Source organism: Salmo salar, chromosome ssa29 (genome assembly GCF_905237065.1).
Source record: "Salmo salar chromosome ssa29, Ssal_v3.1, whole genome shotgun sequence".
NCBI classification, from domain to species: domain Eukaryota; kingdom Metazoa; phylum Chordata; class Actinopteri; order Salmoniformes; family Salmonidae; genus Salmo; species Salmo salar.
In genome coordinates this window covers 3,388,078-3,415,160 of record NC_059470.1, presented here as the reverse complement: position 1 = coordinate 3,415,160, position 27,083 = coordinate 3,388,078, and the positions used below count along the sequence as shown (strand labels likewise).

The 27,083-nt window shown below is 41.7% G+C and overlaps 1 protein-coding gene across 9 annotated transcripts in view; it reads left to right on the top strand.

Moving 5' to 3' along the window:
- Positions 1–27,083, top strand: part of LOC106590041 (rho GTPase-activating protein 12) — a 131,234-nt gene that overhangs the window by 80,517 nt on the left and 23,634 nt on the right. For 6 of the 9 annotated variants that reach the window (XR_006762739.1, XM_045711030.1, XM_045711029.1 and 3 more), the window contains exons 3-12: positions 5,826–6,092; positions 9,977–10,120; positions 14,582–14,662; positions 15,648–15,770; positions 16,963–17,040; positions 20,664–20,725; positions 21,008–21,089; positions 21,442–21,570; positions 22,274–22,477; positions 22,700–22,802. Coding sequence is in view for 8 of the 9 variants with exons in the window: in XM_045711030.1 (XP_045566986.1) it covers positions 5,826–6,092; positions 9,977–10,120; positions 14,582–14,662; positions 15,648–15,770; positions 16,963–17,040; positions 20,664–20,725; positions 21,008–21,089; positions 21,442–21,570; positions 22,274–22,477; positions 22,700–22,802 (1,273 nt within the window). In the remaining variant the exon portion in view is untranslated. The remainder of the gene's footprint in view (positions 1–5,825; positions 6,093–9,976; positions 10,121–14,581; positions 14,663–15,647; positions 15,771–16,962; positions 17,041–20,663; positions 20,726–21,007; positions 21,090–21,441; positions 21,571–22,273; positions 22,478–22,699; positions 22,803–27,083) is intronic. The other 3 variants (XM_014180539.2, XM_014180540.2, XM_045711031.1) reach the window with 3 other exon arrangements.

Here is a 27,083-nt window from a genome sequence, read left to right as displayed (position 1 = left end):
CTTATCATTTATAACAGATCATGCCAATTCTCAGTTCCCCTGCTGAGTTTGGCCATTGACAGCTGAGCTTCCATGTAAAAGTTGCCTTACTATTATCTGACCCTTAGGGCTCTGTGATTGACACCCAGCTGTAGAAAATCTAGTAGGTTCCTACACAAAAGATTCATTTTTCGATTTGTAAATGATTTTCACCGTACTTCACTAGAATCATACACAGACATTTTGTCCAAGGAGCCGCCTTCAGTGTATTCACTCCCAGCTGCCCATGTCTTTTACCAAAGCCACAGTCAGAACACTTGATAACAATGGACAAACAACAGGGCCTTTCCTGCTGCACACACACACGCAAACAGACACTCACATGCACTGCAAACTTCACTCTATTCCAACACAGCTCTACAGGATATTAAATCATTATTTTGGAGTATATTACTATTATTCCAGGCCCAGCAGGAATCCCCATCTGTTTCCATGCTAGAGAATGTCTGTCTGGCGGTACTATCTGGTGTTTTACTCAAACTGCCTCCCCCCTCTGTTCTGTTGCATTTCCTCTAGAATTCCTCACCTGCCTGGCTCCGCTTGTCTTGTTTTCCATACAAAGAGAATACAGAACTAGGCAGACAGCCTATGGCACTGAGAGCTATATGGTGAATCAGCAATGGCCAGGTGCAGACCTGGGTCCAAATACATAGGCCTATTCAACCCAGTATCACAGATTATTGTGAAATAGACACAAATTGCTTATTGGAAATTTGTGACAGGCACAAGAAAAAGTAATTTTTTTCGTGACAGTACACACTTTTGTATACAGTGAATTTCAATTACAGATAAAGACAGTAGGTTACTTAAGACAGAAACGATAATAGGGAGGGAGGAAGGTTGGTCAGGGAGGATAAGTGGGTGTATAATGTGTATGTGTTCAAATCTCATCATGGTAGCTTTATCATTTTTGCTAATTAGCTACTTTGCAACTACTTACTACTTTTGAGCTACTTTGCAACTACTTTGCATTTTAAGCAACTCTTACCCTAACCCCAATCTTAACCCTTTAACCTAACTCCTAACCCTTTAACTACTTAGCTAACATGTTAACTAGCCCTAACCTTAACCCCTAAACCTAACCTTAACCTCTAGCGTAGCTAACGGTTAGCCATCTAGCTAGCATAGCTAACGTTAGCCACGTCAACTTGGAATTTAAATCAAATCAAAGTTTATTTGTCACGTGCGCCGAATACAACAGTGCTTACTTACAGGCCCTAACCAACAGTGCAATTTTTAAGTAAAAAATAGGTATTAGGTGAACAATAGTAAAGAAATAAAAAACAACATTGAAAAATAACAGTAGCGAGGCTATATACAGTAGCGAGGCTATAAACAGGCACCGGTTAGTCGGGCTAATTGAGGTAGTATGTACATGTAGGTATGGTTAAAGTGACTGCATATATGATAAACAGAGAGTAGCTCTAGCGTAAAAGAGGGGTTGGCGGGTGGTGGGTGGCGGGACACAATGCAGATAGTCCGGTTAGTCGGGCTAATTAAGATCGTATGTACATGAAGTATAGTTAAAGTGACTATGCATATATGATAAACAGAGAGTAGCAGCAGTGTAAAAGAGGGGTTGGGGGGGGGGGGGGGGCAATGCAAATAGTCTGGGTAGCAATTTGATTACCTGTTCAGGAGTCTTATGGCTTGGAGGTAAAAGCTGTTGAGAAGCATTTTGGTCCTAGACTTGGTGCTCCGGTACCTCTTGCCATGCTGTAGTAGAGAGAACAGTCTATGACTGGGGTGACTGGGGTCTTTGACAATTTTTAGGGCCTTCCTCTGACACTGCCTGGTATAGGGGTCCTGGATGGCAGGCAGCTTAGCCCCAGTGATGAACTGGGTCGTACACACTACCCTCTGTAGTGCCTTGCGGCCTGAGGCCGAGCAGTTGCCGTACCAGGCAGTGACACAACCAGTCAGAATGCTCTCGATGTTGCAGCTAGAACCTTTTGAGCATCTGAGGACCCATGCCAAATCTTTTCAGTCTCCTGAGGGGGAATAGGCTTTGTCGTGCCATCTTCACAACTGTCTTGGTGTGTTTGGACCATTCCAGTTTGTTGGTGATGTAGAGACCAAGGAACTTGAAGCTCTCGACCTGCTCCACTACAGCCCCTCGATGAGAATGGGGGGCGTGCTCGGTCCTCCTTTTCCTGTAGTCCACAATCATCTTTCTTAGTCTTGGTTACGTTGAGGGATAGGTTGTTATTCTGGCACCACCCGGCCAGGTCTCTGACCTCCTCCCTATAGGCTGTCTCGTCATTGTCGGTGATCAGGCCTACCACTGTTGTGTCGTCTGCAAACTTAATGATGGTGTTGGAGTTGTGCCTGGCCATGCAGTCATGGGTGAACAGGGAGTACAGGAGGGGACTGAGCACGCACCCCTAAGGGGCTCCAGTGTTGAGGATCAGCCTGGCAGATGTGCTGCGACCTACCCTCACCAGCTGGGGCGGCCCGTCAGGAAGTCCAGGATCCAGTTGCAGAGGGAGGTGTTTAGTCCCAGGATCCTTAGCTTAGTGATGACCTTTGAGGGTACTATGGTGTTGAACGCTGAGCTGTAGTCAATGAATAGCATTCTCATATAGGTGTCCCTTTTGTCCAGGTGGGAAAGGGCAGTGTGGAGTGCAAAAGATTGCATCATCTGTGGATCTGTTGGGGCGGTATGCAAATTGGAGTGGGTCTAGGTTTTCTGGGATAATGGTGTTGTGAGCCATTACCAGCCTTTCAAAGCACTTCATGGCTACGAATGTGAGTGCTTCGGGTCTGTAGTCAATTAGGCAAGTAGCCTTAGTGTTCTTCGGCACAGGGACTATGATGGTCTGCTTGAAACATGTTGGTATTACAGACTCAACCAGGGACATGTTGAAAATGTCAGTGAAGACAGCTGCCAGTTGGTCAGCACATGCCCGGAGCACACATCCTGGTAATCCGTCTGGCCCCGCGGCCTTGTGAATATTGACCTGTTTAAAGATCTCACTCACGTCGGCTGCGGACAGTGTGATCGCACAGTCGTTCGGAACAGCTGATGCTCTCATGCATGCCTCAGTGTTGCTTGCCTCGAAGCAAGTGATTTAGCTCGTCTGGTATGCTCGTGTCACTTGGCAGCTCGCGGCAGTGCTTCCCTTTGTAGTCTGTAATAGTTTGCAAGCCCTGCCACATAAGATGAGCATCAGCGCCGGTGTAGTAGGGTTCAATCTTAGCCCTGTATTGGCGCTTTGCCTGTTTGATGGTTCGTTGGAGGGCATCGCAGGATTTCTTAAAAGCTTCCGCGTTAGTCTCGCACCTTGAAAGCGGCAGCGCTACCCTTTAGCTCAGTGCGATTGTTGCTGTAATCCATGGCTTCGATGCACTTATTGATAAAGCCAGTGACTGATGTGGTGTACTCCTCAATGCAATTGGAAGAATCCCAGAACATGTTCCAGTCTGTGACAGCAAAACAGTCCTGTAGTTTAGCCTCTGCTTCATCTGACCACTTTTTTATAGATCGAGTCACTGGTGCTTCCTGCTTTAATTTTTGCTTGTAAGCAGGAATCAGGAGGATAGAATCGTGGTCAGATTTGCCAAATGGAGGGCAAGGGAGAGCTTTGTACGCGTCTCTGTGTGTGGAGTACAGGTGATCTAGAATTCCCCCCCCTCTGGTTGCGCATTTAACATGTTGATAGAAATGAGGTAGAACTGATTTAAGTTTCCCTGCATTATAGTCTCCGGCCATTAGGAGCGCTGCCTCTCGGTGAGCGGTTTCCAGTTTGCTTATTTCCTTATACAGCTGACTGAGTGCGGTCTTAGTGCCAGCGTCTGTCTGTGGTGGTAAATAAACAGCCACGAAAAGTATAGATGAAAACTCTCTTGGCAAATAGTGTGGTCTACAGTTTATCATAAGATACTCTACTTCAGGCGAGCAAAATCTAGAGACTTCCTTAGATTTTGTGCACCAGCTGTTGTTTACAAATATGCACAGACCACTCCCCCTCGTCTTACCGCAGTGTGCTGTTCTATCTTGCCGTTGCAGCGTATATCCTGCTAGCTGAATATCCATGTCATCATTCAGCCACGATTCCGTGAAACATAAGATGTGACAGTTTTTGATGTCTCATTGGTAAGATATTCGTCATCGTACCTCATCTAATTTAATGTCCAATGATTGTACGTTGGCGAGTGATGTTGACGGTAACGGCAGCTTTCCCACTCACGAATGTGTTATGAAGAAAGAAAATCGTGTAATAAACATGAAATGCGTTGTGATGAAAATAGTGTAATACTTTTTTGTGTGTCTGTCACGAATTTATTTCGAATAAGTAATTTGTATCTATTTCACAATAAGCTGTGATTGTCTGTTGGCCTATTGTATGTGTTTGAGGTGTGCTTGATTTAACTTGGAGTTTGCACTTTTGGGATGATTCTATTGGTTCCATTGTACAGTACATACTAAATCAAATGCAGCTCAAGTTTTCAGGTGGTTTTCTATCGCGGTCTAGCGATGACTTCTGTGAATACCACTTTACACAATGTTAGTTTGACCCTGGGCCCAAAACAGAGACAACAGTCTGGCTACCACTACTGTACCTCCACCTCACTATCGAACTTCAAAATCAAAATATTATTCTGCAGTGGTACATTTGGATTCTCCATAGTCATGGAAACCAGAACTCGCTGACTGTGTTTGATGTATGGGCCAGACAGAGTGGCATGCTAAACTGTTTACAAAACCAACTCTTTTTCCCACTCACACTAAATACACTGGCATTTTGCTTTCTGCACTTTTAAAAGAAATACAGGGTCACCAGCACTGTTATGCAACATGCTGTCTTTGTTTCTTGTCTTGACAATATCATAAACTATAGCCTCATTTGTGTGTCCAATTTTTACAGTCTGAGGTAGTTTTTAGAGTTTTGTAGCCTGGAATCCCCTGTCTCATTATTGTTTATACTTTTTAAATTCCAGGTTAGAACTTTTTGTAGAACTTGCTGGCTGAGAGGTTTGTTTGTCTCCACTCCGTTATGAGTGGGTACATTGGTTTAGAGATTGACAGTTGATATCACAGCAGACTCTTGGCTACTTGAGTGATAAGACACAGAGCACTAGGAGGGTTTCCTATCTGTCTAAACACTTCCTCTTTTCAACACCCCTTCATTTCCAGTTCCTATGATCATTATCCTCTGCTTTCTCTTCTATAAATCATTCTCTCTTAATGTGAGCATTGTATTTAACCCAATTATGGGCAATCAATGCCCAATAATGCTAAATTTGAATCTTATTCTGTTTTCATTTTGAATGTGATGAAAAAGTAATGTTGATGAACAGTGTTTGTATGGATTTTACAACAAAATAACGCATTTGACCAGCCTCAGAAAAAGGTTAGCTTGACAACAGTTGAAGTATGTAGGATACCATGCAGCATATTTCGTTCTGACATTGGGCTAGAAACAGATGGATACAGCATGTTGCAACATCCATCCTTACCACATGTGTCTGATTGCCAAAGCTACCCATCCTCCTTCTCCTTCCTGCCTTGCCGTGCAGACTACATCACTGTATCTGTGCTCTGAATCTACCCTCTCCACTCCTTCCTCTTTCTGTACTCCATAGTTATCTCAGGGTTAACCTCTCCTTCTCTCTATTTATTCTGTAGCCCTCATCTAAAACTGCCCTCTCTTTCTCCGCTCTGTAATGTACCTCCATAGTTCTCCATAAATGTAACCTCTCTGGTCAGTGGATGCTGGCCATGCTACTCTGTTAGTTTTTCACCATAGACTAACCTCTCCCCTCTCTCTCTCCCCCCTCTCCAGACGTCGTCTCCATTAGGGCAAGGCCGGCCTGAGTCCCCTATCTACACCAACCTCCAGGAGCTGAAGATCTCCCAGTCTAGCCTGCCCCCCCTCCCCTCCAGCACCCCACTGCACATCCTTGGGGACTGGGAGACCCACAAGGACCTCACCGGTAGACACTTCTACTATAACAGAGCCACCGGGGAGCGCACGTGGAAACCGCCCCGTGCACGGGATGCTAGTACCAGTAGTAGTCGGGGAGACCCGCATGGCATGGGAGAGATGGAGGTAGGTAACGCACCCCAACAAAACAGACCCATATTCCATTGACTGTCATGTTGTAGATACAGTCAGAGCAGAAGCTGAGCTGTAAGTAAAGAGGGAAAATAGTTTGGTTTAGATCCAACAGAGGAAGTTTAACCCAGCATGTTGACCCCTGCCACTGATTTACAGTCTACCTAATCTATCTGTATCCTAATGTGTCAACATCTGGGTCGTTCCACGCAATGGGTGCCTTTTGTACATGCAAACTTTTAATAAATTAACTTTAAAATAACATTCAATTGCATGGAGGATATGTTTAGCCTACGGAAAAACACATTTTCCCATCTCAGGCAATAAAGTCTTGTGAACTAAGAGCATTTTATCTGCACTTGTACCACACTGTCTGTCAACCCTGTTACGGACACTTACTGTATGTAACCTAATTATTATTTAAAAGCATGAGAAGTCAAAAATGTTCTCATTGATCAAGTATCCCTTGTTCAGTAAACTCATACAGTATAATATCAGACTGATAAAGTTACGAACAGGTTTAATGCTAACAGAGTTGAGGTTTTAGGTGAAGATCGAACATTACTCCTCATGTGGTGAAGCGCATGTCATCACCTGGTGTTCATGAAATTAAGAATTATACATATGTTCCACACATTAATGAAAGTTGAATCAAATAAAACATTTCATAACATTAATTGAGCAAACAGGGTTGACATGTTGAGCTCAACCACATCAGTCAAAGATGATAAAACAATTATAAATACAGTGCCTTCAGAAAGTGACCATTTGTTGTGTTACAAGGTGGGGTTAAAATGGATTTAATTGTAATTTTTTGTCAATGATCTACACAATAAAAATCTAAACATTTGTAAAATAAAAAATAAATAAATAAATAAAAATAAATATGAAGAAATCTTCATTACGTAAGTATTTAACCCGCTCAGTCAATACATGTTAGAATCACCTTTGGCATCGATTACAGCTGTGAGTCTTTCTGGGTAGGTCTTTAAGAGCTTTGCACACCTGGATTGTACAATATTTGCACATTATTGTTTTTAAAGTTCTTCAAGCTCTTTCAAGTTGGTTGTTGATGATTCTGACAGCCATTTTCAGGTCTTACTAACAGATTTTTTAGGCAGATTTAAGTCAAAACTGTAACACAATGTCATCTTGGTAAGCAACTCCAGTGTATATTTGGCCTTGTGTTTTAGGTTATAGTCCTGCTGAAAGGTGAATTTGTTTCCTAGTGTCTGGTGGAAAGCAGACTGAACCAGATTTTCCTCTAGGATTTTGCCTGTGCTCAGCTATATTGTTTCATTTTATCCTAAGAAAAACTCCCTAGTCCTTGCCGATGGCAAGCATACCTATAACATGATGCAGCCACCACCATTATTGAAAATATGAAAAGTGGTTCTCAGTGATGTGTTTTGTTGGATTTCCCCCTAACATAACGCTTTGTGTTCAGGACATAAAGTTAATATCTTTGCCACATTTTTTTCAGATTTACTTTTTTTCCAGGTTGCATGTTTTGGAATATATTTATTCTTTAAAGGCTTCCTTTTTTACACTTTAATTTAGGTAAGTATTGTGGAGTAACTACTATGTTGTTGATCCATCATCAGTTTTATCCTATCACAGTCATTAAACTCTGTAACTGGTTAAAGTCACCATTGGTATCATGGTGAAATCCCTGAACCCTGAACCCTGTCTGCTTCTTTTTTTTACTTTCTACCAATAGGTGCCCTTCTTTACAAGGCATTGGAAAACCTCCCTGGTCTTTGTGTTTGAATCTGTGTTTGAAATTCACTGCTCAATGGAGGGACCTTACAGATATTTGTATGTGTGGGGTACAGAGATGAGGTAGTCATTCAAAAATAATTTTAAACACTATTATTGCACACATAGTGAGTCCATGCAACTTATTATGTGACTTTTTAATCAAATCTTGACTCCTGAACTTATTTAAGCTTGCCATAAAAAAAGGGGTTAAATACAAATTGACTCAAGACGTTTCAGCTTTTCATTTTAATTTAATAAAAAAAAACATGATTCCACTGTGACATTATGGGGTATTGTGTGTAGGCCAGTGTCACAAAATCTCAAAACAAAATGTGGCAAATGTCAAGGGGTGTAAATACTCTCTGAAGGCACTGTACTGTAGGCCAAAAAGACAGAGAAGACTTACTTCCTTTTCACCATGCTGTTCAGAAGACCCAAATGATATCACCTGCTGTGAATAATTGAACTTGGTGTAATGGTCCATTATTTTAGACGGGTAAGTTGTTTGCATAACAGGGTTGGCTTTAAAATGATGGACAGACGTAAATGCATCACTAATCACATCACTATAAATAATAATCTTCAGTAATGACTAGACTTTTACAATAATGGTGAAACTTGGAGAAATTTGGATTAAGTGGGTTGAAATCTCCCTAGAATTTACAAAAGGTTGACGGAGGGACATGTCAAAATGCTGAATTTTGGCATTTTAGCAAGCCTTTATTCATATAAAAATTCTGATTTACTGAATTCTCCATATGGTCTATATTAGAGTGCACTTCATTTAATAACAGGCTTTTAAAATCCAATATTGAAACAAACCAACTGCTCTGAAAGGTGGCTGTGGGTCCCGGGTTCAGGTGTTGAGGGTAGAGGTAGTGGTCTGGTGACTGGTCTGGTCTGGCCCAGTGGTAGTCCAGATCCTATTACATCTATCTCCCTGTGTTTCTGTAACAGGTGAGAGTGTGACTGTGTTAAATGAAACCAGGCCAGGACTGAAGTAGGTTTCAGGCTGTAGCTGTACTATATTTAAGTACCAGTTAGACCAAATCTTTATGATTCATCAGATGTAATGCCACGGCTGACTGAAGCAAAGAGGGTGTACGTCCCAAATGGCACCCTATTCCTTATTTGGTGCACGACTTTTGACCCGGGCCGTTTTAAAAGTAGTGCACTAAATAGGGAATAGGATGCCATTTGAAACGCATCCTGTATCTACTCTGCATGGCAGTAGTTTACATCTATACTACCATGGGAAGCATTAAGTACTGTATTTGTAGAGGCATATAGAGGAATAGTCGATTTCCACATAACTGTAAAAGTTGTGTTGTGGTAACTGAGGGCAGGAAAACAAGTTGGTGTTATTTTGATGAGTGGAAATATTTCATGGTCAGGTAGTAAAATGAGACCGAAGTCCGTAAGAGTGTCCTTAGTTTGGATTTCATGTAGTGTTAGTGCTACAACACTGCCCCCAAGAGGTGGTTGTCTATTGCAACCAGGGAGGAACTATCAGATTGAGTACTTTGTTTCCAACTTGCCACATGAAATGCTGGGAAATAAACACACATATCCATAGTTGACCAATGACTCCTTTTCCTGGGAACTGTTGCATTTTTTTGTAGTGGTTGCACTTTATGGTTGGGCATTTTCCTTTTTCAATTAAGGTTGTTATTATAGATACTTGGCCACTCTACAGCTGCATCATTGATCATTCACTACTTACTATTCTAAAGGCAAAATGAGCAATTGAGCTTTGGGCCAGTAACCGGAAGGTTGCTGGATTGAATCCCAGAGCTAACAAGGTAAAAATATGTCGTTCTGCCCCTGAGCAAGACAGTTAACCCACTGTTCCCCAGGCGCCGAAGACGTGGATGTCGATTAAGGCAGCCCCCCGCACCTCTCTTATTCAGAGGGGTTGGGTTAAATGCGGAAGACACATTTCAGTTGAATACATTCAGTTGGACAACTGACTAGGTATCCCCTTTCCTTTCAATCAATCGATCGATCTACATATGACTCTGAAAAAACCTCTCTGTTCTCCCAAAATCACAATGGTCTCTTTCTTTCGTTCTCTTTCTTACCCTTTTCTCCCCCCTCCCTGCTGCCCCCCCATGCAGCCCCTGTCTTCCGAGGAGAACTGTCACAGCAGCACGTACTCCAGTCAGTCAGACAGTCAGTATGGATCTCCCCCTAGAGGCTGGTCAGAGGAACTGGATGAACACGGACACACCCTCTATGTCTGTGAACATACTCATGAGAAGGTACTTGGTCTCTTCTCGCCTCCTTTGGTTTCACTCTCTCCATTTCTCTGTCACTCCTTCCAGGGCTAACGTTGTTATCATAGGTTAATGGGGGAGGGTATTTGGTATTTATAAGGATCCCCATTAGCCGCTGCAAAAGCATCAGCTACTCTTCCTGAGGTCCACATGAAACATGACATAATACATAGTACAGGACATTATTAGTCAAGCACTGAAATGCATACATTTAAAACATCACACATAACCTACATATCAGTACATACACACAAAATCTAAGTCTAATACATAGTACAGTGCAAATTACAATACAAGATATACAGTACCAGTCAAACGTTTGGACACACCTACTCGTTCCAGAGGTTTTCTTTATTTTTACTATTTTATACATTGTAGAATAATAGTGTAGACATCAAAACTATGAAATAACACAAATGAAATAATGTATGAACCAAAAAAGTGTTAAACAAATCAAAAGATACAGTTGAAGTCGGACGTTTACATACACCTTAGCCAAATACATTTAAACTCAGTTTTTCACAATTCCTGACATTTAATCCTAGTTAAAATTCTCTGTTTTAGTTTAGTTAGGATCACCACTTTATTTTAAGAATGTGAAATGTCAGAATAATAGTAGAGAGAGTGATTTCTGTCGTTCTGCCTCTGAAGGCAGTTAACCCGCTGTTCCTAGGCCGTCATTGAAAATAAGAATTTGTTCTTAACTGACTTGCCTAGTTAAATAAAGGTAAAATACATTTTTAAAATTATTTCAGCTTTTATTTCTTTCATCACATTCCCAGTAGGTCAGAAGTACATACACTCAATTAGTATTTGGTAGCATTGCCTTTAAATTGTTTAACTTGGGTCAAACGTTTCGGGTAGCCTTCCACAAGCTTCCCACAATAAGTTGTGTGAATTTTGGCCAATTCTTCCTGACAGAGCTGGTGTAACTGAGTCAGGTTTGTAGGCCTCCTTGCTCGCACACGCATTTTCAGTTCTGCCCACAAATGTTCTATAGGATTGCGGTCAGGTCTTTGTGATGGCCACTCCAATACCTTGACTTTGTTGTCCTTAAGCCATTTTGCCACAACTTTGGAAGTATGCTTGGGGTCATTGTCCATTTGGAAGACCCATTTGCGACCAAGCTTTAACTTCCTGACTGATGTCTTGAGATGTTGCTTCAATATATCCACATCATTTCCCCTCCCTCATGATGCCATCTATTTTGTGAAGTGCACCAGTCCCTCCTGCAAGAAGGCACCCCCACAACATGATGCTGCCACCCCCGTGCTTCACGCTTGGGATGGTGTTCTTCGGCTTGCAAGCCTCCCCTTTTTTCCTCCAAATATAACAATGGTCATTATGGCCAAACAGTTATATTTTTGTTTCATCAGACCAGAGGACATTTCTCCAAAAAGTACGATCTTTGTCCCCATGTGCAGTTGCAAACCGTAGTCTGGCTTTTTTATGGCGGTTTTGGAGCAGTGGCTTCTTCCTTGCTGAGCAGCCTTTCAGGTTATGTCGATGTAGGAGTCATTTTACTGTGGATATAGATACTTTTGTACCCGTTTCCTCCAGCATCTTCACAAGGTCCTTTGCTTTTGTTCTGGGATTGATTTGTACTTTTCACACCAAAGTACGTTCATCTCTAGGAGACAGAATGCGTCTCCTTCCTGAGCGGTATGATGGATGCGTGGTCCCATGGTGTTTATACTTGCATACTATTGTTTGTACAGATGAACGTGGTGCCTTCAGGCGTTTCGAAATTTCTCCCAAGGATGAATCAGACTTGTGGAGGTCTACATTTTTTTTTCTGAGGTCTTGGCTGATTTCTTTTGATTTTCCCATGATGTCAAGCAAAGAGGCACTGAGTTGGAAGGTAGGCCTTGAAATACATCCACAGGTACACCTCCAATTGACTCAAATTATGTCAATTAGCCTATCAGAAGCTTCTAAAGCCATGACATCCTTTTCTGGAATTTTCCAAGCTGTTTAAAGGCACAGTCAACTTAGTGTATGTAAACTTCTGACCCACTGGAATTGTGATATAGTGAATTATAAGTGAAATAATCTGTCTGTAAACAACTGTTGGAAAAATTACTTATCATGCCAACCGACTTGCCAAAACTATAGTTTGTTAACAAGAAATTTGTGGAGTGGTTGAAAAACAAGGTAGTCATGAGGTAGTCACCTGTGTTAGCAGTTTATGTTATTCTTCAATAACACAGACCCCAAAGCAAATCAGGTGGAGAAAAATAGGTTTATTCAAAGAGAACAAATCATAGATGTTATGCTGGAACGTAAATGTTAATTCTTCCCTGTCCTCAGTGATTCTCCACAGAACAAAATGACAGGATGTAATTTATAACCTTCAAACCTAGCCTGTGGTTGACTAATTACAATTACTTGCAGTAAAATTGTGCCAATGGCCAAATAACAAGTATCATGTTTCAGGCTCAATGGATGGACGATTCAGACCAATGAGATCTTGCCACACGTAGCTATGAGTCAAGGACTGAAACTCCTACACAGATTCTAACCAGATGTTGAACAGAAAAAACAAAATTTCCATTGATTGTTAATTCCCTCTAGTCCTCTGCGTTGTGTATTATCTTAAAATATTCTTACACCTGGAATGCATTTCAATTAACAGATGTTCCTTGTTAATTTGTGGAATTTCTTTCCTTCTTAATACGTTTGAGCAAAATCAGTTGTGTTGTGACAAGGTAGGGGGGTATACAGAAGATAGCCCTATCTGGTAAAAGACCAAGTCCATATTATGGCAGAACAGCTCAAATAAGCAAAAAGGAATGACAGTCCATCATTTAAGACATGAAGGTCAGTCAATCCAGAAAATTTAAAGAACTTTTAAAGTTTCTTCAAGTGCAGTCGCAAAAACCATCAAGCGCTATGATGAAACTGGCTCTCGTGAGGACCGCCACTGGAAAGGAAGACCCAGAGATACGTTCATTAGAGTTAACTGCACCTCAGATTGCAGCCCAAATAAATGCTTAGCCCTGTTCAAGTAACATACACATTTCAACATCAACTGTTCGTTCAGAGGAGACTGCGTGAATCAGGTCTTCATGGTCAAATTGTATTTAACCAGGCAAGAACAAATTCTTATTTACAGTGACGGCCTACCCCAGCCAAACCCGGATGATTGCTGGGCCAATTGTGCGCCGCCCTATGGGACTCCCAATCACGGCAGGATATGATGCAGCTTGGATTCGAACCAGGGACTGTAGTGACACCTCTTGCACTGAGATGCAGTGCCTTAGACTGTTGCGCCACTCGGGAGCCCGATTTTCTGCAAAGAAACCAATACTAAAGGACATCAATAATAAGAAGAGACTTGCTTGGGCCAAGAAACATGAGCAATGGACATTACACCGGTGGAAATCTGTCCTTTTTGGTCTAATGAGTCCAAATGTAAGATTTTTGGTTCCAACCACTGTGTCTTTATGAGACGCAGTGTAGTTGAACGGATGATCTCCGCGTGTGTGGTTCCCACCGTGAAGCATGGAGGAGGAGATTTTATGGTGTGCGGGTGCTTTGCTGGTGACACGGTCTGTGATTTATTTAGAATTCAAGGCACACTTAACCAGCATGGCTACCACAGCATTCTGCAGCGATACGCCATCCCATCTGGTTTGCGCTTAGTCCCACTATCATTTGTTTTTCAACAGGACAATGACCCATAACACACCTCCAGGCTGTGTAAGGGCTATTTGACCGAGGTGAGTGATGGAGTGCTGCGTCAGATGACCTGGCCTCCACAATCACCCGACCTCAACCCAATTGAGATGGTTTGGGATGAGTTGGACCGCAGAGTGAAGGAAAAGGAGCCAACAAGTCCTCAGCAGATGTGGGAACTCCAAGAGTGTGCAAAGTTGTCATCAAGGCAAAGGGTGGCTACTTTGAAAAATAAAAAGTATATTTTGATTTGTTTAACAGTTTTTTTGGTTACTACATGATTCCGTATGTGTTATTTCATAGTTTTGATGTCTTCACTATTATTCTACAATGTAGAAAATAGTAAAAATAAAGAAAAACCCTTGAATGAGTAGGTGTGTCCAAACCTTTGACTGGTACTATATATAATGGCTGTGTCTCTTCACAGTTCCCTTTGTGTGGTGTTCTTTTATCGTTTTTTTAAAACTGGTTTTATTGCTAGCTTGAGTTATCTGGCGTTGCAGAGAGCTCCATGTAGTCATGGCTCTATTTCATACTGTGCGTTATCCCACACGTACCGTTGGGAGGACTGACTGTGGGGATGTTGGGTTGTTGATTTCTCTTACTTGATCGAGAGAACATTTCTTTACTTCATTATTTGAAACTTTCTACCATCTAATCCGTTTTCCGGTCATCATTGATAACCCATTGCTCTGTATTTTACGGTGTATTATTGTCCGTGTGAGTTTTGAAACTGCTTTCGGTGCTCATTAGAGTTTGTGTTTGTAGTGGATAAAGCACGTGGACAAGCAGGGGAGGCCGTACTACTACAGCTCAGACGGCTCCAGGTCTGAATGGGAACTACCCAAAGTAAGTCAACACATTTTAATGTCTTACATTTATTTCTATGGGCCAATTCCTAACTTCCACATAAATTGAATCATGGACATCAATGCATGACTAAGAAAAAATTGTACTCAAGTGTAAGTGAGGATTCTTCCCAGAATTACTTCTACTAGAGATCATCCAATTGGGGAGAATCTCAATTGCGTACTCCTCGCGTCCTTTCTTCTCGCCTCGTTCTCAAAACCCATTGGAGGAGAAGGCCAGAGGGGAGGGACCTCTGGCTTTCTCATTTGATGGGTTTTGAGAAAGCGGTGAGGAGAGAGGACACTAGGACTATGCAATTGAGATTCTTCCTTGATTTTGGTTTTGCCTCGTATGACACCACTACCTTGTAGCACACTTCTTGGTGCGTCAGTCTATTTCCTCCTCTGTGATCTAGTCATCAGTCTCTGTCTTTTCACCTTAACTGGTCTGGACACCTGTAGTCCATTGACGGAGCAGAGGTTGTGCCCTAATGTACCTGAAAGTGACTTAGTGGCTAGTTTCTCTCCTGTAATCTTGTTGGTTAAGCGGAGATCAGACGGGTAGAGAATAGGCATTAGCTTTCATTTGGTTGGCCAACCGGCGGGCTGAGTGGACACACGCAGAGATGCAGGCAGACAGACACGTAGATAGGCTGGGTGTGGTGGTATCCTTTAGCAACCCTGGAAGTAGACACCAGTGGGGGGCTCCTTCTCTCTGAATGGGGTCCTACTGATGGGTGACTGATGATACGCTGGGCCATCAGAGGAGCGGTATGAAGAAGAGATACTGGATACATGCCAAGCCACGCCTCTTCTAGGACTTTTACTCTGTTGGTGTTGTTATCAGTGGATAACGAGTTAAACCTGGACCTCTTTCTGTCACCCTCGCCCACCCTCTTTCTCTCTCCCCTCCTCTGACTTTCTTCACTGCCCTCCCCTTCGCTCACTTTTTCTCATTCCCTTTCTCTCACCCTCCCTCCATCCAGTACAATGTGTCCCCTCAGCCAGATGATCCCCCCAAGAGTCGTAGCCTGGAGAGGAAACAGTCAGACCCCATTGTCCTGACCAAGTGGAGACACAGCACCTACGTACTAGACCTCAACGACAAGGTACTGTAAGACCACATGCTCTGTCTGTGTGTATCCTACATTCCAGATATATCGGCAACTCTGTTTACATGCAGGCAGTGTTTACTCCTTTCACCACTAGGGTTCAGGTCAATTCCATTTTAATTTAGTCAATTACAGAAGTAAACTGAAATTCCAATGCTTTTCAATTAATTGACTGAATTGAATGGAACTGACACCAACCCTGGTTGTCACCAGTTACCACTTGTTTTGATGCTGTAAATAAGTTTGACGCTGCTCTGTAAGAGTGTTCTTGGACCCTATCTTAGCCATCTGGTCAGTAGTTTGTCTGGTCAGCACAACAGGTGGTCAGTCTGGCCAGTATGTTGTCCCTTCGCATGCTCTTGGCCTTGCTTGGGTCTCAGTGAGTTATATTCATGCTGTGTGGGTGTGAAGAGGATAAGAGTCATACGAGGTAATCCACTAGCTACTCCTCTCATTGACAAATCCCAGTCACACGCGATGTGGGCTAAACCATGCGTTCAAAGCATTCTCTTTGGGACTAGTCCATTGATTCAATTGTACCTGGATAAGTGAATCAGATGCAGCCTTAGTATTTGAACTTATTTCTGTTAAAGTTCTCTTTTAAAAAACTCAGGCACTTTGGCTCTGGCCATCACATGGGGAGAGTTTGTCACTCTCTTTTCCGCTGTAAAGTTAGTATCCCCCGCTCTCACGCCTCCCCCCTTACCCCGCCTCCACCAATCCAGAGCAGAAACGATCAGATACCTACCTATTGCTGATTTAAATCAGAAATGCAGAGTATGAGGTTCTCACACAATTCAATTTCCCTTACTCAATCAAATATGCGCTGTTGTTCTCCGTCTGTGTGTGTCAAACCAAATATTTTAGAGAATACCTTGGACTATTATCTGAAAGTGCAACAAAGCCTTTAAACAAACAAACCTCTTATTAGTTGACATGACCACTTCACAATAACCTACAGTAGTTGTATTGGCATAACTAGTTAGAAATCCATTGTCAATTTGAAGTCAGATACCCCGCCTTAAGTACCGAAGTACTATGAAGGATTTCTGCTCCAGATCCTTGATTAATTTTCTCTTCCTGACTAACTAACCATACATCTAACCATAATCTTCCGCTTATCTTCTCTAGTTTCCATCATCATCATGCTGACCTTGTTCTTTATCATTTTGTCTGTATCATTGTGTAGGAGTGTGGGCCTACAGTCCCCAAGCCGAGTTCTCCTGACTTTGACTCCTGCCCCTCATCTCCCAAGCACCCCTCAATCGTCAGTATTCCCAAGCTTTCGCTCCACAACATGCAACATCCATCGCCTCTCTCTCTATGCATTGCTTTTACCCATCATCCTCTATCCTCTGCATCTATCTTTCTTTCCCTCCTGCATGTGTCCTTTCTGTTTCTCCTATCTGCTACCATAGCCAAAGTCCATTCTACTGTCCAATAGTTTAGTTTATGGTGAATGTTTCTCTGTTAGGGTAATGTCTTTCACCTTGTGGGACCACTGATCGCAGACTGTTTGAATCAGTAGTTTGTGTCTGTGTCATACCACCCTCTACTGCCGGTACAAGGAACGACGTATGTCACCCCTTTCCCTACCCCATTTCCTCTTGCACTTTTTGTGTGTGTGAGTACATACACTGAGTGTACTAAACATTAGGAACACCCGCTCTTTCCATGACACAGACTGACCAGGTGAATCCAGTGAAAGCGATGGTCCCTTATTGATGTCACTTGTTAAATCCACTTCAATCAGTGTAGATGAAGGGTAGGAGACAATTGAGACATGGATTGTGTATGTGTGCCATTCAGAGGGTGAATGGGCAAGACAAAAGATTGAAGTGCCTTTGAATGGGGTATGGTAGTAGGTGCCAGCTGCACCAGTTTGAGTGTGCCAAGAACGGCAACGCTGCTGGGTTTTTCACGCTCAACAGTTTCCCTTGTGTATCAAGAATGGTCCACTACCTAAAGGACATCCAGTTAATTTGACACAACTGTGGAACGCTATCGACACCTTGTAGAGTCCATGCCCCAACGAATTGAGGATGTTCTGATGACAAAAGGGGCTGCAACTCAATATGAGGAAGGTGTTCCTAATGTTTTGTACACTCAGTGTATGTTTGTGTTAGTGTGTGCTCAAGGCACGAGCCTTATTATATTGTTATTCTTTTTCTGTATCTCACCCGCCACTGGCTGTTTTTCCTCTCCCCTGCTGTGTGTGTGTGTGTGTGTGTGTGTGTGTGTGTGTGTGTGTGTGTGTGTGTGTGTGTGTGTGTGTGTGTGTCAGATGTCGACCGATTATGATTTTTCAACGCCGATACCGATTATTGGAGGACCCAAAAAAAAGCCGATGCCGATTAAAATAAATAAATAAAATAACATTTTAAAAATATATATATTTTTACATTTTATTTATTTAATTGTAATAATGACAATTACAACAATACTGAATGAACACTTATTTCAACTTAATATAATACATCAATAAAATCAATTTAGCCTCAAATAAATAATGAAACATGTTCAATTTCGTTTAAATAATGCAAAACAAAGTGTTGGAGAAGAAAGTAAAAGTGCAATATGTGCCATGTAAGAAAGCTAACGTTTAAGTACCTTGCTCAGAACATGGGAACATATGAAAGCTGGTGGTTCCTTTTAACATGAGTCTTCAATATTCCCAGGTAAGAAGTTTTAGGTTGTAGTTATTATAGGAATTATAGGACTATTTCTCTCTATACGATTTGTATTTCATACACCTTTGACTATTGGATGTTCTTATAGGCACTTTAGTATAGCCAGTGTAACAGTATAGCTTCCGTCCCTCTCCTCGCTCCTACCTGGGCTTGAACCAGGAACACATCGACAACAGCCACCCTCGAAGCAGCGTTACCCATGTAGAGGAAGGGGAACAACTACTCCAAGTCTCAGAGCGAGTGACGTTTGAAACGCTATTAGCGCCCACCTGCTAACTAGCTAGCCATTTCACATCGGTTACACCAGCCTCATCTTGGGAGTTGATAGGCTTGAAGGGGTGGGTATAATTTGTGGAACGTTCCAACAGGAATCTGTTCCAAAAAACCTAAAGTAAAGGGTTGCCAACCAACAACTTATACAAAGTAGCAACGCATACAAACCTAGCTAACTAGCTGCCGAATAGGCATCAACTCACCACGTAGTTTATTTTTAATGTTTGTCCATATGCAACCAGAGTGACGACAGACATTTTTCTGAATAAACATGATGAGTGAAAAACGCAATGAAATAGACCACTCCCTACCAGGTATCTTATTCTGCCGCTATACAACTTTGTATGTGTTGTTTTTTGGCAACATTGTTATTTACTAAGTTTTCGGAATAGATTCCTGTTGGAACGTTCCACAAATTATACCCACCCGGGTTGAAGTCATAAACAGCGCAATGCTTGATGCACAGCGAATGGCTGCTGGCAAAACGCACGAAAGTGCTGTTTGAATGAATGATTACGAGCCTGCTGGTGCCTACCACCGCTCAGTCAGACTGCTCTATCAAATCATAGACTTAATTATAATATAATAAACACAGCAATATTAACTAAATATGCAGCTTTAAAAATATATACTTGTGTATTGATTTTAAAGAAAGGCATTGATGTTTATGGTTAGGTATATTGTTGCAACGACATTGCTTTTTTCGCAAATGCACTTGTTAAATCAACACCCGTTTGTCGAAGTAGGCTGTGACTCAATGAGAAATTAACAGGCACCGCATCGATTATCTGCAACGCAGGACACGTTAGATAAACTAGTAATATCATCAACCATGTGTAGTTAACTAGTGATTATGTTAAGATTGATAGTTTTTTATAAGATCAGTTTAATGCTAGCTAGCAACTTACCTTGGCTTCTTGCTGCCCTCGCGTAACAGATAGCCTGCCATGCAGGCTCCTCGTGGAGTGCAATGTAAGGCAGGTGGTTAGAGCGTTGGACTAGTAACCGAAGTTTGCAAAAACGAATCCCCCCTGAACAAGGCAGTTAACCCCCATTCCTAGGCCGTCATTGAAAATAAGAATGTGTTCTTAATCTGACTTGTCTAGTTAAATAAAGGTGGCAAATCGGTGGCCAAAAATACCGATTACCGATTGTTATGAAAACTTGAAATCGGCCCTAATTAATCGGCCATTCTGATTAATCGGTTGACCTCTTGTGTGTGTGTGTGTGTGTGCACTGCAAAAAGTTAAATGTAAGTAAGCCTAAATATCTTATATTGAGTGATAATTCACTTAAAATTATTATTATTATAATTTGTGTGTGTGCGTATATTAGTCTTTAAAAAAAAAAACAGCTAAATTATTTAACGTCATTGGCAGATATTGGCAGATTTGGGCTCCCAGGTGGCGCAGCGGTCTAAGGCACGGCATCTCAGTGCAAGAGGTGTCACAACAGTCCCTGGTTCAAATCCAGGCTGTATCACATCCGGCCGTGATTGAGCAGATTGGGCGGCGCACAATTGACCCAGCGTTGTCTGGGTTTGGCCGGGGTAGGCCGTCATTGTAAATAAGAGTTTGTTCTTAAGTTCTAACTGACTTGCCTAGTTAAATAAATACAAAATCTATATATATTTACCTACAAAAATTGTTAATACATTTATTTTATTCTTATTTCAAGATATTTTACCTTAAGACAAAAAATATCTTGAAATAAGATAAATTACTTTTACTAAATATGTTATGTTAAAATAAGCAAAATGATCTGCCAATGACATTAGATAAATTAGCTTGGTATGAAAAAACAACATTTTAAGTGAATTAATATAACATACGATATTTAGGCTTGCTTCGATTTTGCAGTATGTGTGTGGTGTGTTTGTACTACCTGGGTCTGACTGTGTTTGTCTCCTGTCTATCTCTCTCCACAGCCCTCTGAGAAGTGTGGAGTCCTCAACGTCACCAAAATAACTGAGAATGGCAAAAAAGTCAGGTAGAGAAGATGCATTATAAAGATCTTGTAGATTAGAGAATGTTATCATTCCCTTATGAGGAAATTAGAGGATAATACAGAATCATACAAACAAGACAATAAATTTAATTTTTTTATTGATTCTTTGTTGAAATAATGGACAGACTGATGGTTGATAAATGGTTGTGTTGGGACGTGGTTGATAAATAGTTGTGTTCTGACTTGGTTGATGGTTAATAAAGGGTTGTGTTGTGAAGTGGTTGATGGTTGATAAATTGTTGTGTTGTGAAATGGTTCAAACAGAAAGAACTGGACATCGTCGTGGACGGTGCTACAGGGCTCCTCACTGCTCTTCGCTAAAGGACAGGGGAGTGGCACCAGCTGGGTACGTACCTCATCAGCCGCCTTGTTAGGAACCATCTTGGGTGACAGAATGTGGCAGAGTTTGTACAGTTGAAGTACATTTTTGGATTAAACAATAAATAAATTTGGGCTAATTGCCTCCCTTACTTTTCCAATAACCTGAAGGATTATTTTTACCTCAAAAGGAGGGTGATAGTTGTAGTGCCTAAGAACTACCTGGCTGGCTGTCTATCTCCATTTAGTAGTAGTACACCATACCTCTTCCTATTTGCTCTTTCATCAGTCTGTGACTCTTTATTTCTCATTTGCCATCCTTCCCTCCCTCTTACCTCTCCTTCCTCCTCTCCTCTCCTCTTTCCTCTCCTCATCAAAAGTCCTACTACCGTAGTGGCTCCATCCCTGAGCTGCTGCTCACTCTGCTGGCCAACTGGAAGCGTTCGGTCAAGCCTCGCCCAGCTGTCTCCTATGTCCACTCTGTCCATGAGCGTTCCAAGGCTGCCACTGTATGTCTCCTCTGTCCCTGTGCATGTCTCCCATTTGTCCCTCTGCCTGTCCATCATACTCACATTGTCCTATCCCCTGCCTGCTGCTCATAACCTCATCTGATTGGGTGATCAAGGGGGTGGGAGGGAACTTTGAGTTTCAGGCATGCGCTCCCTCTGGATTATTTTTCCTGATATCATGATTTGAAGATTGAATCGTCTTGATTGATTTCCCCAGTTTGCCTGAGAGGGGATGTTTGTAAAAACTAAAAGAGTGTTCCAAAGAATGAAGAATACATGATTGAGTTTCTATTTTTAAAACAATATTTGAAAAAGAAAATAGAGGAGCTGTTTCTTAGATAAAGGTGGTGTAAACATGGTGGTGTAAAAAGGTGGTGTAAAAATGCATACAGTGCTTTAAAATATGTGATAAAATGTGATAACAATTTAACTTTACAATAATACGGTACTAAATATCCAGCTTTTAACACAGTGGTGTGAATATGATCATCTGTGTTTATCTTCAAGTAAACCTAGCACTTAATAACTGATGCATAACTATAACACAGTAACTTGTAACTTAACACTGCTTTTGTTGTTTTTAATGCAACTTGTAATAATAACGGTGGGAAAGTACTCATGAAAGATTTACCAATATTACTGTCCTTGAGCTGGAAAACCAGCTCTCATCTGATTGATTGTCTGAATGTTGATTTCCTTGTAGAAGTTTGGGGGTAACCAGTCGAAGCCGGAATTCACTGTGGATCTCAGAGGGGGGTCAGTTGATTGGGCCTCGAAGGATAAGTCCAGCAAGAAGCACGTCATTGAGCTGAAGACCCGTCAGGGGACGGAGCTGCTGATCCAATCAGAGATCGACAGCGTCATCAACGACTGGTACCGAGTCCTGACAGACACCATCAGTACACATGTGAGTGGACCGCTCTTCTCAGCCTATCTATCTTCTCAGTTCTCGTCATAGTAGTTACGGTACCACACCTCTGTAAAGTACAAGTCAGGTTTGTCAACATCCACAACGAGAGGCTTCTGAAATGTATGCATTTATCTGTAATCTGTTCAGTACCACTCCCTTTCACGGCAAAGGTGATCCAGGCTGATTTGAATAACTTGTGGTGTTTGTGTGTGTGGACAGGCATGGGAGTCAGATGAAGCCTTAGAGGAGGACATGCCTGAGTCCCCCGGTGCAGAAAAACAAGACAAGGAGAAAGACCACAGAGACTCCAAGAAAAACAGAGGTTCCTTGACTAAATACACTGTGTGTGTGGCGCTCACGCGTCAGTGTTAGTTTTGTCAACAAAAAGTGACTGAAATATTCCGAATTTTTCAGTGGCAAAATAGACCCAGAAAGTACTATAACCAAACAAAAATGTATTTTCATTTCTGTTGACTAAAACGAGATGAGACAAAATTACCTCTGACTACTAAATGGACTGGACAATAGTTTTTAGAGCGAGTGAGAGCTTTTCATTGATAAGCACAATTAATATTAGCAGCATAGATGTGCAGCGTAATTCTGTTCAGCGTTGGGAAGGACACATCACAGCTGGTGAGTTGCGGGGGAGCAACCGATGAGTGTGGGCAGACCGGCTCCGCCTCAGATGATACACATTGCGCAGGCAACTCTTGCTTCCCTGTAGCTAACCAGTCACTACCAGCCTTCTAGTTACAGTGGAGCAAAAAAGTATTTAGTCAGCCACCAATTGTGCAAGTTCTCCCACTTAAAAAGATGAGAGAGGCCTGTAATTTTCATCATTGGTACACGTCAACTACGACAGACAAAATGAGAAAAAAAATCCAGAAAATCACATTATAGGATTTTTTATGAATTTATTTGCAAATTATGGTGGAAAATAAGTATTTGGTCAATAACAAAAGTTTATCTCAATACTTTGTTATATACCCTTTGTTGGCAATGACACAGGTCAAACGTTTTCTGTTAGTCTTCACAAGGTTTTCACACACTGTTGCTAGTATTTTGGCCCATTCCTCCATGCAGATCTCCTCTAGAGCAGTGATGTTTTGGGGCTGTCGCTGGGCAACACGGACTTTCAACTCCCTCCAAAGATTTTCTATGGGGTTGAGATCTGGAGACTGGCTAGGCCACTCCAGGACCTTGAAATGCTTCTTACGAAGCCACTCCTTCGTTGTCCGGGCGGTGTGTTTGGGATCATTGTCATGCTGAAAGACCCAGCCACGTTTCATCTTCAATGCCCTTGCTGATGGAAGGAGGTTTTCACTCAAAATCTCACAATACATGGCCCCATTCATTCTTTCCTTTACACGGATCAGTCGTCCTGGTCCCTTTGCAGAAAAACAGCACCAAAGCATGATGTTTCCACCCCCATGCTTCACAGTAGGTATGGTGTTCTTTGGATGCAACTCAGCATTCTTTGTCCTCCAAACACGATGAGTTGAGTTTTTACCAAAAAGTTATATTTTGGTTTCATCTGACCATATGACATTCTCCCAATCCTCTTCTGGATCATCCAAATGCTCTCTAGCAAACTTCAGACGGGCCTGGACATGTACTGGCTTAAGCAGGGGGACACGTCTGGCACTGCAGGATTTGAGTCGCTGGCGGCATAGTGTGTTACTGATGGTAGGCTTTGTTACTTTGGTCCCAGCTCTCTGCAGGTCATTCACTAGGTCTCCCCGTGTGCTTCTGGGATTTTTGCTCACCGTTCTTGTGATCATTTTGACCCCACGGGGTGATATCTTGCATGGAGCCCCAGATCGAGGGAGATTATCAGTGGTCTTGTATGTCTTCCATTTCCTAATAATTGCTCCCACAGTTGATTTCTTCAAACCAAGCTGCTTACCTATTGCAGATTCAGTCTTCCCAGCCTGGTGCAGGTCTACAATTTTGTTTCTGGTGTCGTTTGACAGCTCTTTGGTCTTGGCCATAGTGGAGTTTGGAGTGTGACTGTTTGAGGTTGTGGACAGGTGTCTTTTATACTCATTACAAGTTCAAACAGGTGCCATTAATACAGGTAACGAGTGGAGGACAGAGGAGCCTCTTAACTTCTTGGGGCTATGTGGGACGCTAGCGTGCCACCCGTGGTGCACCCTATCAACAGCAGGTGCATTTCAAGAGCGGCAAATTTGAAACCAAATAAATGTCAAAATTCAAATTTTTCAAACATACAACTATCTTACACCCTTTGAAAGATAAACATCTCCTTAATCTAACCACGTTGTCCGATTTCAAAAAGGTTTTACGGCGAAAGCATAAAGTTAGATTATGTTAGGAGAGTACATTGACAATAGCTGTGTGTAATATTTTGTCAATTCAAAGACAGGGTCACCAAAACCATAAAACCAGCTAAAATGATGCACTAACCTTTTACAATCTCCATCAGATGACACTCCTAGGACATTATGTTAGACAATGCATGCATTTTTAGTTCTATCAAGTTCATATTTATATCCAAAAACAGCGTTTTACTATGGCATTGATGTTGAGGAAGTCGTTTCCCTCCAATAACCGGCAGTCAAGTCAGCACCACAAATTAAATAATTAAAATTAGAAAACATTGGTAAAATATTATATTGTCATTTAAAGAATTATAGATTTACATCTCTTGAACGCAATCAACTTGCCAGATTTAAAAATAACCTTACTGGGAAATCACACTTTGCAATAATCTGAGCACTGCGCCCAGAAAAATATGCTTTGCTATACAGACAAACGGCCATGTTGGAGAGATCTAAAATCGAAAATACTATGTAAATAATCCATTACCTTTGATTCTCTTCATCAGATGTCACTTCCAGGAATCCCAGGTCCATAACGAATGTAGTTTTGTTCAAAAAAGCTCATCATTTATATCCAAAAAGCTCCGTTGTTAGCACATGATCTAAGCCAGCCGGACTTCTCGTCATGAACGAGGGGAAAAAATATATTTACGTTCGTTCAAACATGTCAAACGTTGTATAGCATAAATCATTAGTGCCTTTTTTAACCAGAACATGAATAATATTCAAGGTGGACGAATGCATTCTCTTTTATAACGTATTGGAACGAGGGTACCCAACATGAACTCGCGCGCCAGAGTCTAATCGGCCATCACCGTTCCATGGCTCTTGTTCGGTCAGATCTCACAGTAAAAGACTCAAAACACTTTGGAAAGGCTGGTGACATCTAGTGGAAGCCATAGGAAGTGCCAAAACATTAATCAACCCCTGTGTGTTTCAATGGCATAGGCTTAAAGGTAATTCAACACATCAGGTATCCACTTCCTGTCAGAAAATGTCTCAGGGTTTTGCCTGCCAAATGAGTTCTGTTATACTCACAGACACCATTCAAACAGTTTTAGAAACTTTAGGGTGTTTTCTATCCATATATAATAAGTATATGCATATTCTAGTTACTGGGTAGGATTAGTAACCAGATTAAATCGGGTACGTTTTTTTATCCAGCCGTGAAAATACTGCCCCCTAGCCCCAACAGGTTAAAGAAGAAGTTACAGGTCTGTGAGAGCCAGAAATCTTGCTTGTTTGTAGGTGACCAAATACTTATTTTCCACCATAATTTGCAAATAAATTCATAAAAAATCCTACAATGTGATTTTCTGGATTTTTTTTTCTCATTTTGTCTGTCATAGTTGACGTGTACCTATGATGAAAATTACAGACATCTCTCATCTTTTTAAGTGGGAGAACTTGCACAATTGGTGGCTGACTAAATACTTTTTTGCCCCACTGTAGCTACCCTGTGCCTGGTTAAGAAACACAAGATGCTTAACAAAATTAAAAACAATAGCAGCATTGAGTTTAATAGTAAAACAACAGTCTAGCTATGTTTTCTCTCCCTTGATTAGGCTCTGGAAAAGTTGGCTGTCTTTGAATTTGTAGTCTCACTCAACCCTCCCACTTTTCCCACTTCAATTCCCACTTCTCCCTCTTTTCCTCAGAGAAAATGGCTTGATTCTAGCCCTTAGGCTATCGTTGCAAAGACATGACCCATGGCGCTAAGGTTTTTTCTTTCTATCGTGCATTGGCGGATTTTACATTCATAAAGCATATCACAGGCCGTTCTAAAACTAGGCTACTTGCGGACCTGACCGTTAACCATTGTTTAGGCTACACCTTGTTCAGTCATGTTACCTCATTAGCTACCAAAAGCTAACAACCTGGGGCGCGTTCAGCAAGAAAGAAATAGGCTATGTAGAACAAACATGCCTCTCTGATATGTTGAATAAGGAATAATGTTGGCTCTATTCATGGAATTTCTATCTGCAACGTTCAAGAATGTTTTTTAACTGAATGGGGCCATGGTAACATTACCAGTAGCCTATATGCAAACATTTGGTGGCACAGAAAGAAAGCAAAAGAGATGGCAAAAAATGTATTGACTAAATTCCTCTTGCTACTATGCTATATCTGGGTAAATAACTTTATTTTGAGTTAATGTGGACCCAGTGAATCAGACTTGAGCACTTGGACCAGGACTAGAGCACTAGGACGCGGACTTCAGAAATTGGGACTCGTGACTCGATTCGTGACTTGAGCATTGG